Source organism: Bombus huntii, chromosome 9 (genome assembly GCF_024542735.1).
Source record: "Bombus huntii isolate Logan2020A chromosome 9, iyBomHunt1.1, whole genome shotgun sequence".
NCBI lineage: Eukaryota > Metazoa > Arthropoda > Insecta > Hymenoptera > Apidae > Bombus > Bombus huntii.
Genome location: NC_066246.1, coordinates 16728188 through 16741551, shown reverse-complemented (window position 1 = coordinate 16741551; position 13364 = coordinate 16728188). Strand labels below are relative to the sequence as shown.

Sequence of the window (13364 nt, the reverse complement as noted above, 5' to 3'; positions counted from 1 at the left end):
TCGACCACGGGCTCGTTCAATAACGATAACGATAATTGTCGCGCGGCAGTGTCGTCGCTACGCGCCTCGTCCTTACTGAAGATAAATTTCTGATAAGATGGATAAATTGGTTGGATTGTAATTGCCGTTGTGCGTGTTATACCCAGGATGAGCAATGTATACTACAGGCCAAGGCACGTGGGAAGGCGATCCGGTGAACAGAGCGAACGGGTGGTGCGATTAAATGCCACCGTCGATGTTTACAACGAAAGAGTCCGTGGGAATGGAGTCCGCCTCGCTTGCGTAGACGAGGGCGGAGACCGCAGTCGCCAGCTGCCCGATTCAGAATTCAGGAAATTGTCGTAACAACGCCAATACCAAATCTTTTCATGATTAATGGTACGGAAGCGATTTTGTCGCGTGTAAACCACGTTAACCGTATTCTCGCAGAGGGAAAATTATATAAGAGACTAATTTTGGGTGAAAATACGTTCATTAGCTGCCATTTGTGCCGTTGTGCTTTTGATATTAACTTCGATCGAAAGGACAGAGGCGTTGAGCTTGAAAAAGATCGAGGTTACGTGATATTGGAATTGGATTAGTTGGCTTAATAGACAACCATATGTATTGATTCTTTCTCTAATGACGCAGCCTGAAAAGGTAGTTAGGCAAAGGATTGCAAAAATGACAAGTTTGTAAATCTTAGTAGTGTCATATATTTCTCTCGAGATAATTAATTAACTACATATTTACACGAAAGAAACTATGCGTGATCTATATATTTATATAATGTATGTACGTTTGCGTATAGTACATATATGTTACAAAACTTCTTTGTCCGCCAGATGATCGTCTCTTGTATGGTTTCTAAGAAATTGGATCGTCCGAGAAAGTTCGTGTTCAGCGCAATTTAGTTAGTAAAATGTCGTGAACGATCCCACGGTTTTGGCAAAAATTACCATCAACGTCATGTTCACGCGCTGAAGAGTACCAAAATCTAGTAATTTCCGAAACCATACAATAATCCATAGGGCTATTCATTAACCAATACCTTCCATATTGCATTTATACGTGTACATCAGTAATCGTTACTCAAAAAAGATTGAAAAAGAACAAAGGTGATAAGATGTATCACGATTACAAATAAGAAAAAATACCCTGCATCGTCAAAAAACCGCCAGCGGTTTCAACATCAACACTTTCCGGCTCAAATTAAACGTCTGTATCGAATAACTTGACAGACTAGCTTGTTGCGTTTCGTTCGAAGCGAGTGATCGCACGAAATTTGTTCGGTTCCAGATGGTTCGGTCTGAGACCCTAACCATCGATACTCCACTGATTTCATCCCTCATTGTTTTACTATGAAGTCAAGGCATTCAACAACGTCCAATCCAGCTCTTGTTTCAGCGTCTTCTATTCTCCGTCATATTTACATCAGGCCGCTGATAAATTTTCGAACTTGCACAGTTAATTATCCACTTTACGTAGAACTTCCTCTGCCTTCACTCTGAGCACCTCCGCGCTTTGCCTTCTGATTTCATCGTCTGACGAAGCGGAATCCTCCTCCTTGTCATGCTTCGAACTGAGATTCTGCGGCAGACTCTGCATGCCTAAGTTCAGTGGATGTCCAGGTATGTGACTTCCAAGCGTGTGTCCATTAACGTTGTTGTGGTTGAGGGTCGAGGCCGGGTTCAAGCCGACCGGAAGAACAGTGTTCAGAGACGCCAGGTTTTGCGGAAGGGGTAGGCCAATATACTGAGACAGGATCGCGTGCAAGGGGGGCAGCTTTGGCGCGCTGGCCGGCCACGGCGGTGGGAACACCGGCGGGATGAACCAGGGAAAGGCACCCGCTGGTCCTGTCGATGGATCCGCACCTGGCACACCGCCGGCGGTTTGGAGCAGGCGGGCGTGAAGGGACAGCTCGTTGACACCTGCAATCATACCGTTTTTTGCAGAGATTTTAGTTCGTTGCGAAAGTTTTTTCGACCGCCACGGGGTTGCTCCGTTTTGGCCGCTGAGGAGAATTAGCATTTCGCGATCCAACTGCGTCTTTGTCTCGATCGTTTGTCCAGAATCAATTGGCCGCTCGTTAAGAGCAATGGCTCTGATCGTGGCATTTATTCTATCTGCTGGTTTCTTTTCTCGTTTTGGCTGTGTTTCGGTGTGATGGTTGTTAGATGTTCGCTAGTGACGTTAGATGAGAGGAAAATTCAGGAAGAGGAGGTCGTAGAGGAGAGAATCGAAGGAGAAACTTGCTTGTTCGGAAAGTTCTAAATGGTTTTTAAGAAAATTGAAAGGCAATGTATTTTCATAGACTGCACACTTTATCGCATGTTATGTGCTCATACAATCGAAAAATGTATGGTAACACATGTATTCGATAGCTTCATCGTTGAAAGAACTGCATGGAGACAAAAATAAATAAATACTATGCTATGTATAGCGAATAAAATTGATCATATTTTCTCATTGAAGAAGGAAACATTGTAGATTAAACCTAACATTTAGATAGTTGGTAAAAATTCGTGATAAAGGATCCTCTTCCAATCCTGTCAAATGCAATGCAGAACACATTCACTGTTAAAAACTCGACAAATTGTTTTAACAGATCGGAGGATGGGACATCTTGAACAGTCAATTAATTTTGGACAAAGCACATCTGAAATTAGGTGTTTCGACTGAAGTAAAGATTTCGTTGGTTTGTTTACCTAGAATCTTTAAAAAATTAGCGAATGACTAAAATGATTAGATTATCCAAATTAAGATGGACGATCTATCGTTTTTCGAAACCAAAAATTTATCCGTTTCTTCCAGATAGCTGGCCGTAAAGTTTCACAGAGCACCAATCGGACCATTCATGAAAAATTAAACGATCAAGCTTCCGTCGCACGTTGTTCGCGTGTGGTAGCTACGATGGCCGACACTGAAATTAGATGTAATTGATGTTGATTGCATCTACCTTCCCTAACTTTCGCGACTCGTCTTTTCGCATATTAAATCGGCAGACCACGCGATTCTCCCGTATTGAAATAAAAAATCGAACGAGGAACAATTCTTAAAAGAGACATGTACTCACCACTTTGTTCGACGTGCATAAAACTGGTGTCTCTGCCGAGTACTTTCTCCTTCTTACGCCATTTCGCACGCCGATTTTGAAACCAGACCTGCAATCATAAGAATAATAAATTTGATTTCATTTTAATACAACACTTGTAATGTATCGTAAAAACGTTTAATCGCCTGAATCATTTGAGATGTTTTATCTTAAAATATTGCCTTCAATTTAGATTTGCAAGGATTAATTATTCACCGATACAATATCATATCAGAAGAAAATATCGAAATATTTATTTAGTATTTGACGATACTTGTCTTATAATTGAAGTTTATGTTAGTGGTGAAACTATATTATGTTACAGATACAATCTGTCTGTGTCGGATCGCAACCATAATCCATACGACGAGTATGAGGAGAAATTATAAAGATTGATGAAACGAAATGGACACGGAAAATAAAATTATTAGAACCTACTCTGCATATGTAAATAGTGCGATTTTTCATTAGAAAATAGATAGGATGCAATCTTTTCATCCATTCCCTTTGTTCTGTATTAGGGGGACGATCGTCGCGTAAAATCATCGAATTATTTCTTAGAAGAAAATACGCGCGAGCGACGCATGAGAACCCCAGGCGGCCGTATCAGAACCAGCCAACAAAAGCTTGCTCTCGAGGTTGATTAAGCTAATTGTTAACAATTATCCTGATTTCCTCCGTACTCCTGAGTGGTAGCAACCCCTGCCCTCGCACCTCGCCGCCCCTTCGAAAGCCCCCAGCACACCGTTACCGCTGGCCCCGTTGCCATATAAATGCTTTCGCTTTCCGCCTGGGTTGCTCTGATTTTTCGTGGCCACTGGCAGATTCCGCGAGAAGCAGACAGAGAACGAGGGAGAGATTGCATTTTACATCCTGCCTCCATTGTGCGGAAAATCCAGTGTTTTTCAGTCGACGACGTTCGTCGCCATTGATCCAATACGCGTAGATCGTTCGACGATATCTATTGCATCTGGATCGTAATTTCGAAGATGTTTGCTCGAAGATTTTTCATAATTCGTTCCTGAATGATTAGACACACGCGGTTCGAACCAATTCGAAATTATTAGACAGACATGATACAGATTGGAAAAGGATTGTAATTAACGTGTGTGTAACGTTGGAAATTACCGAGAATATTTCGAAATAGAAATTAGGAATATCGTTGATAGAAACTGGAAATCAAGGAAAGTTTTGAAAGTGACTTGGAACGTTCAGTTGAACGGAGGAGGAGCTTGGAGGAAGGGAAAGAGGCGAACGTCGCGAGGCTGGAGAAGGAAATTCAATTGCCTAATTGCTGTTAATTATTTAATCGCTCCTGAATACCCCGCTAACGCCTAAGTGCTCGCAAACCTTGCAGCGCGTCGTTTAACCGACCCAGCGCGAACCCGAAAGTTTGAATCCCCCCATCTACGGTCCGTACAATCTCGGTGTAACGTTTCCACCGCCGTCTCTACCGCAAATTTCCTGTCGACGCTCTCTCTTACTTGTTGAAAGCACCAGAGCCAACATTTTTCCTATGACCTTCGAAATTCCATCTATTACGACCTTCTAATATAGTGTTACAAAATAGTAGATATAAAAAGAACGCTCAACCTGTTAACCGGCTTATTTATTACGTAAAAATGAACTTGAAAATGAATAAAGACAGATTGACTTTATGATATAATTTGTTTTTGACAGAAATAAAATGACGCGCAAAAAACAAGAATTATTTAAATACCTAATTTGAAATTTGCATGTCCACAAAATTAGCAACCCTAACGGTAAATTAATTTCTCTTCTTTGGGTAACAAATGAAATTTTACTGGATGTGAATAGTTCAGTAATGTATTTACTCTGTTGTAATGTATGTATTTCATATTTAATACGAAAAAGTAATTTGCTCATCGTAATATACTTACAATGAAATAAGCACTAAATGAACATGGATATCACTATTACGGTGTTTCCATGATCGAACAAAATTTTGGTTACGAAGAAGATAATTCCTGCTGTTTCGCACGTCTCTCGAGACGCGGAGCGTCTTTTGTTCTAACTGCGATTAAAAAATCTCTTTGAATCGATAAACAAACACCGTAACAAAAAAGCGAAAGCTAGAAGGCTCGACGCGACGCGTCTGTTACGCGGGGAATGGGAAGCGGGGCAGAAACGATTCGCGATTCCATTACCATCCAGGCCGATCGACGATCGAACACGATACATCGGCCGGCCATTAATACCGAAAAATGGGTAATTTCGCATCTGGAATTGAGGGCGGCGTGGGAGGAGGAGTAGCGGAGGATTTCCTAGATTGAAATAAAGTGGCCGTGGCACCACTGCGCCGCGGCGGATCATTTAGCGGTTTTGTCGAGCGACGGCCAATTGCCGGCATTGTCGCTTGGCTGTACCACAATGGGCCAATCGGAATGCTCTCTGTCTCTTTTCAACTGCACGCCACCCTTCGACGACGGCACCATCCACGACCCTTCTCTATACTCTACATATACACACACACATATATATATCTACTATCTATATATGTATATATATATATATCTATATACACACACACACACACACATATATATATATATATATACACAGTCCTCTTTCTTACTCTCTTCTTCTCTCTTTCGTGATCAATCCCTTCTTTCGCCCCGCTTCAATTCACTGTTTCATTCTAGCTAAGAAGATCCACTGTTCGTCTCCTTGTTGCACGTACGAGCGAGGGTGCCATGATGGTTACGCTAATCGTGTAACCGATTTCCATCCATGGAAAAGTCATAATTTATGGGAGCGTCGCCAATACTTCAGTTCAACCCCTCTTCTAGTCTCCATCGCCGACGACATCGTCGTGTGCCGATTCTACGTCACGTAATTCGGACTCGTTTCGTGAATGATCGAGTGATAATGTTGGTGAACCCTAGGGCTGATATTTATTTGGGTTCGTGATCAAATTAACGTGGTCAAAAGATTTCCAGCCGAGGACCTTTTTCGGAGGGAAAGAATATTGTAGAATACGGGGAAATTAAAGAATACATCGATATCGAAAACGAAGTTTTCTCTGTCAATTTTTAGAATCGACATTTAATCAACCTAACGTGAACGACGAAGTCATAAGGAAACGCGTTGGATAATTATGTCGAGGCTATTTCTTTGAACCTTCAAACCGATTAAACAATTTGAATCGTTTGAAAATTATAATTGCGCATGTAAATCTCTTTCCCTTCTTTCTCGTCTATCTTTTTTTCGTTTTTCACTTCTTCGTTCTTTTCTTTTTTTTTTTTTTTAGTTCATAAATTCAGTTTCTTTTCGCTCCCCTTTTTTATTTTTATTTTTTGTTTTCACTGACGTCAAAATATGTGCAGGTGGTGCTCTCTCACAGCCGTTAAAAGGCACGGCTGGAAAATAATTTCAAAGCAGATTACGACCCCGTACGCTCTTTACCGTTCGACTGGCTCGTATAAAATTAATCCCTGTAGCATGAGTATGGTTTGGCGCGTCTTTCGCGAAATTACAGACGTCGAAGAGAAGCGGCAGATTTTCGGTACAATAGTATGTAATTAGTTGAGAGGCCGGCGCTGAAGTTGCGGCTCATTCACCAACGGCTTTCGTTCGAATATCAAGCTTGAAAAGCTTGCGGTGCGCATACACAGTTTTAAAGACAATTTCGAACATCTTGGCTAGTATAATCTTATCGAGCCGTGGTTAACGTTGAAAGAAATATCCTACGACGCACATTCAACAAATTCTTTCTTCGATCACGAAAATTACTTTGTGCGTAAATAGATTTAATATAAATACAAGAATACAGCTCTGGAGTCGTTAAAGAATTGTACATATAAAATTTAAATTTCTTAAAAAATGTATGGTTTGCTATGATACGCTACCTACGTTTTCGTACTGTACAGTGGGCAAGTTAAATAATATATATATGCTTAATAATTTATAGCTGAGAATCTTTTATAAGACAGAATAGCGAATTAAATAAATTGTGTCAGATGTTTTGGTACTAATTTTATAATATCAGCTATTTTTGCATTTAATTAAAAAATATTTACTTATCATAGTCCCCCTTTTCGGAAGTTAAGCTATCAGCAATGAATAATGAAAGTAATCAGTTTCGATTAAATAATTGAACTCACCTGCACCCTAGCTTCGGAAAGGTCTAACCTCATCGCGAGTTCTTCTCTGGTGAACACATCTGGATACTGTGTGTTTCCAAAGGCCTTCTCGAGCTCGTGCAGCTGGTACGTGGTAAACGTAGTGCGGGACCTTCGAACCTTGCGTGGTCGATCCGATTCTCCTAGATTTAACCGGTCCGACTCTCCTAGATTTAAAGGGTCGTGCAGGCCATCGTTTATCTGATGATCACTCAGATGACCGAGTTCTGTATCTCCGGCATCACCGATGGCATCGGACGACGTCGCGTGATCTGCAAACAAGAACGAAAAGACTAATTCACTTCGAGTTCGGATCATTCAATGAATTAAGACGTTCCTTTTCCTACAATTCTTTATGCGTCATTCGACTAAACCATTGCTATTAGAAACTAAATTTATTTTCTGATTGGCTAAAATCAAATACATCGAAATACTACTGAAGATCTTTTATATTTTTACTTTCTGAGCTTAAAGTACACAATATTTCCTTCTTCTTGCATTATTGTATTATAATATCTTGTAGTATACATCACAGTTTAATTATTCTATACAAATCTGAGGTTGAATTACAAAGTGTAGAAGCTTAACTGATTCAAATAACTCTACCTTATCATCGTTGCGGTGTTAAGCGACGATATTGGTCTTTAAATCGTTAACATCTAGATTCATCGCGAGGTATAGTGAAATAGAGACATCAACCGATGGCTGGTGTTAAAGGGCCAGGGATCGTATTGAAGTTCGGATAGATACGCGTATCAAACGGTAGCGCGGGCCTTCGATACTTGAGCGGAAGAGAGGATCGGGGCGATTAAGCTAAATCGTCAGCGCTGCCAAAACGAAATTGACGTTCAGTTGATATACACAAGCGACGAGAAACAGCGAGGAGCACAGCGTGAACACTGGCGCGGGAGGAGGTGGAGGGGAGTGTGCGAGGGACAGAGAAGGGTTGGAGATGCTGCGGGGTCGGTGTGGGTGCAATTTCATTTTTAAGCCGCGCAACGACTGGACGCCGATATACGCCCGATACGCCGATCATGTCCGATCGGCGGATTTGCCAATTTTAAGCCTCACCCGGCGCTTCATTTTTTGTACATCCGCCTATATATGAAATATAACGCATCGATGCGAACCTGTACATTATACGTACACGCTCGATAGTACTTAAAAACCGTTGCCGTCAGTGATTAGCAAATATCACGAGTGCATGTCGTACACCGGTGCCCCCCGCTCGTTCGAACCCCCCTTACGATGCAACAACCCCTTGCACGTAGCGAACGCGTATCACACGCGCCCGTTTCTCTGACCCTTCCTTCTCCCTCTATCTAACTTTTATTGCCCCTGTCGCCTTTTTCACTCGCTCTCTTCTTCCGTCTCTATTTGTGTCTGCTTTGTCGTCTTTTCTATGAACATCTACGTCGACCGAGTTTAAAGAGCTCATTAGAGTATACTACACGTAGAATGTAGTATGATATTTTTTTGTAGACTGTTCCGCAGCGGGAAAGATGCTTATGATCTCTTTAAAAGCGCGTGTTGATAATACTTTAGGTGTTTATTGACAAGAAAAAATTGTCGAGTGAAATTGTATCGGCTCTTTATCATGCAGTTAGGATTTTACTTGCTTGGTGAAGATAGAACATATTTATAAAACGAGACTTGTGTTCCATAAGTTTCAAGTTGCGTTATTTGTAAAATTTTCTTCTGAAATTTCATTCGCCTTATTACTAAACTAGTCATGTGATACGTAAAAGAATTTATTATAACCTGCAACCTGTAAAATTTCATTGATAACATTGATTCAATCGTGCAAGACTATAGAGTTATAGGAACGACCACGAGTAGAAATAGTGTCCTCTGTAACGTGTTTTAATCTAGAAAATCCTAGGTTCATTAGCGGAATCTATCTAATTAGACAGGGCGACGCTTTTGATCTCATCAACATCGACCACGAAATTAGATAACAACGCGATAACGACCACCGCAGGTAACTTACAAAGTTCCAATATCAGTATCTCATCCTTGTGCGCCGCTTCCATCATCCTCTTACACACGTTTGCTTGAACTAATTAGAAGCGCATTTACTACTCGTGCGTAATAACGCTAATCCTACTTTTCGGTGCCGCTCTAACTGCCAGTTGTTATAAATTGCGAACGAAGCGAATTGTTCGAACTGGCACGCATGTCGACTCTCTTTCTCCCTATGCTGACAAAGAGATAAAGATACGAGGAAGAGAGAAAGGAGTGATACGTGCGTGCATATGTGTGTGCTTGTGCGCGTAATCGCACTAACATTTACGCAAATAACGTACGGATAATCCACAGTGAATAGAGAGATTTTTATGTTTTCATGCTAGGGGTACAATGGGGCACCCACTTGATGCCTAACTCTCCGCTGCTTTTTATTAAATCTGCGACCGACCGATAGGGGTTGAGTCGGAGAGGGTGGCCCGGAAAGGCAGTTCGCGGCGCGAAATTAAAGATTTATTTACCGTGTTACGCTGACCACATGCCTCGATATATCTTTTTCATCGATACCAGCTCCTCAAATTTATCCTTCAATCGAAATCTTTCAAAGCTCGCATCGAGGAAACGTTCAACGTAATATGGAAGACTGAGGTTTGGAATCTAGGATCTTTGCTGGACTTCATTTCGATAATACGAACCTATTCGCCAAACATGTACAATAAGATTCAGTAAAGAAAATTCAGTAATATAGAAGATTGAATTTGTTGGTTCGGAAAGCTACCTAAACTTCGATTGATGTTTTTATCAAATGAAGAAATATTATAGCTGTGTATATGAAACGCACAAACTAGACCAAAAGTAATAAACCAGAGAGAACGATTTCGTCCCTGTAAATCACTGTATCAAAGGAACGAAAACGAAATTCTCCGATTATTTTCCATTTCTCGACGAATCTAGATTCTGTTGATCCACGAACCGAGAACGTGTCGATCTGTAGGTGATACTCGGCGAACCGTATCAATGGACACTCGATGCACGGGTATTGTCAGACGCATTAATTATGTTAGACGACTGTACGATCGAAATCCGCAAACACATCCTGATTTCTGCACGCCACAATCGGGACGGGCCAATAATCGGTCCACCTGTATACAGTGATCATCGACTGTATTCCTACTTGTGTACTCGCATGTATCATGAAACATACGTAAGCACGTAAACCAATTCGTAATGTATGGAAATTTGATCAAGCAGGAATCGTCGTAATTAACGACTACCTGAGAAAGAAAAATGAAAAGAAATTGTCTGTATAGAAATGTACATAGCTTTCCTTTGTATTTAGTAAATCCCTAAACGTTGCAGATAACGAGTTCAGGATAGCTCATACCCCACGTCTTGCTGAACAAGATATATTTCGCTAGAACGGATTACACAAGGTCCGGCTTTACGTTGAAAATCTAATAAAATCCTTAAGAGGGTTTACGGGTAATACGTTCACCGCTAAACTGGTCGGGATAATCCTTTACGGAGCAAAAAATCACCGTACCACGAGTATCTTCGCGGAAATTTAATAAGTGTAGCTTTACGCGAGGTTGATTAATCTTCTATGTGTGTCAGTGGCTACGTATCGGTATGAAATACGAATCTACGATTTTTCTACGAAGATTCACGTGACTACTGGTACACTGGCGGAACAGTTTTCCCTTATTCCGTTAATCGCTTTATACTTTCATAATTGAAGAAGAGAAAACCCCTTCTTTGTAACGTGTTAATAGTCACATCGTGTTTTAAAGCGTCTTTTGATGTCGTGTCGTGGCGCAGTTATATAACGTCCTGACTCGTGTATAGAAATGACTCTCCATAATTTATCGCGAAACAGCGAAAGCAGCACGTGGCGCGAAGTAGGAATTAACAATATTATACGTAATCGTGATTTTTTCTTGAGAAATTCATTGTTGGATATGTTTTGATGAAATAATTGCGTGTTCGTGCGTTTGCACGGGGAGCTCCCACGTAAAATGGCCTCGCAAACAAACGTGCACATGCAGCGGTGCTGGGTCGTTCGCGTGCTGTAAGTCACGTTGTAAATTTACATCGCGCTGATCGTCGCTATAGATTCGAACTTCGACCTAATTAGCCTTTTTACGCTTACGGCAATTAAAGTTACGTACGCGTAACGAAGCGGAGAAGCTGAGAAACTGGAATTTTTCCTAACACGATGATTAACGTGCGTATTACGTAGATTAGAGAAAAACGCAAACTATAGGCAGAAAACTACATAGAAGATCGATCGGTCGATCGATGTTAACGATTTTAAAAATCGGTAAAACGCCATTTGCTAAATTGCCATACAATTACGTCGGCCTATCTGATGCGGCTGGTCGATGGGTTAAGATAGATAACCCACTTTGTTTTAGTTAGAAGGAAACTTTTTATCGCAATCGTGACCAGATCGATGCGGCAGTAATAAAATGTTGGTAAATGAGACCTTAGTTTACTTAACGATATTAGATACTAGATAATAATACAATATTGCTCGGCGAGTTTGTGGAAGCCGCGCGGGTGTTTCGCGGCGAGTAAATAGAAACTAACAGGCCCGGACCGTCTCATTTTCAACGTTATAGCTATTTTGTTTGGAATAATTACTGTCTAAATAAGTTAAAATGTGACAAACGAGACGAGAACGATAGAGTATTTTCGAATGGATTCGTTAACTGAACTCGCACAATCCGACGACAACGATCTGACGATCCTAAATGCAACGATCGACGACGTTAACTTCATTTTTATTCGCCACTTTCTTTTACGTGATTATAGGAGATACACGAAGAAAAATAAAGATCTTACCTTCGTCCTTGCCGTGTCCTAATATCTGATCGATGCTGTACACGTTCCTCTTTTGATTATAAGTTTGCGCCATTCTTCTTCGCGGCAGCGTCGCCGGAAATTGCAGTTGAAATCGCAAGCCAAATAGCTATCGGATGCAGCGTTCGGTACACGATAGTTCACTGACGACAGATCCTCTCTTATCGGGTATACCCGATCAAGAAAATCGTATTTCCCGCTGTTGATTTGCAGATAGATGGAGCTTCGTGGGAGAACGTTCTTTTTGGCGCGAGTGAGAGAAAATGGAAATACACGTTGAGAAAAAATACGCGCGTGTAAGATAACTGAACGATGAAACGAAGAATCGAAGGAGGATAGAGAAATGGATAGAGAAAAGGAAAGAGAAAGACGACGGAGCGTCGGTAGTTCCACGCGACTCTGACTTCGAAAAGAAAATGCGCCAAACGACGGCGCACCACGAACTGGCTCGTCGGACATGAAAGCAGCCCTTAATATCCCATACAGTCGCCCCACCTCGCATCCCCTAACACCGCCATATTAGCCTCCCCGCCAATGAGGGCGCACGCATCTCACCCAAAGCCACCCCGTACTCGGGGCTTGAATGAGACCTGGGCGGGGAATATTTTGCCCTTTCCGCGTAAATCCCCGGATTTTTTTCCACCTCCTCTTCTACCCCCTCCCTATTCGAATCTTCCTCCTTCAATCCGATCCTCTCTCACCCTGTGTCCATCTTCGTTCATCGTGCCCTCATCCCTTTATCTGTCTTTCCAATCCACCTTTCTCCCTCGCGCCGTTTCGTATTCCATCCATTGCCGCGATATTTTCTTCCCCTTCCTTGAGAATGTGAGATTATTTACCGCGTTCTTCGGATGTACACGAATCTCTGTAATCGCAATTAATCTTCCTCCTCCCGCGTGGTTATCTGGCTAAAAGTAGATACAATGTTTTAGAGATTTCCTTTTTTTATTTTTCTTCTTTCTCCGAGAGAAAAGAAAAAGTTCGTCAAGGTTTAATTTCTTTAATTTGACTATCGCTAATTGTCAGCCTAAATTTGGTCGCTGTAGAAATTTTCAATTATTCCAGAAAATTTGAAAAACGATACGCTACACAAGCGCCATATGCCCGACAATTTATTTGTTTGCCAATTTGTCCTTAGACAAGTTTGTCCTCGGACAAACCTAACGGTCACATCAGGTAACCCAGAAAGATACTGTAACCCCATGCTTTCAACGTAATTATGAGAAATAAGATCGCCTATGTAGATCGTGCCTATTCACGAGAACCATTCGAAAATTTGCTAACGATTATCCTGCTTATTCTAAGACAACACCTTCCGATGC

The 13364-nt window shown here is 41.4% G+C and overlaps 1 protein-coding gene across 1 annotated transcript; it reads right to left on the bottom strand.

Moving 5' to 3' along the window:
- Window positions 1-679: 679 nt before the first annotated feature.
- LOC126869710 (paired box protein Pax-6-like) lies at window positions 680-12495 on the bottom strand. The gene is made up of 4 exons (XM_050626588.1): window positions 12025-12495; window positions 7198-7487; window positions 3056-3143; window positions 680-1910 (listed from the first exon to the last, which is right to left on the bottom strand). The coding sequence occupies exons 1-4, from the start codon at window positions 12095-12097 to the stop codon at window positions 1447-1449; spliced, it is 915 nt and encodes a 304-aa protein (XP_050482545.1). The 5' UTR covers window positions 12098-12495; the 3' UTR covers window positions 680-1446.
- Window positions 12496-13364: the final 869 nt, after the last annotated feature.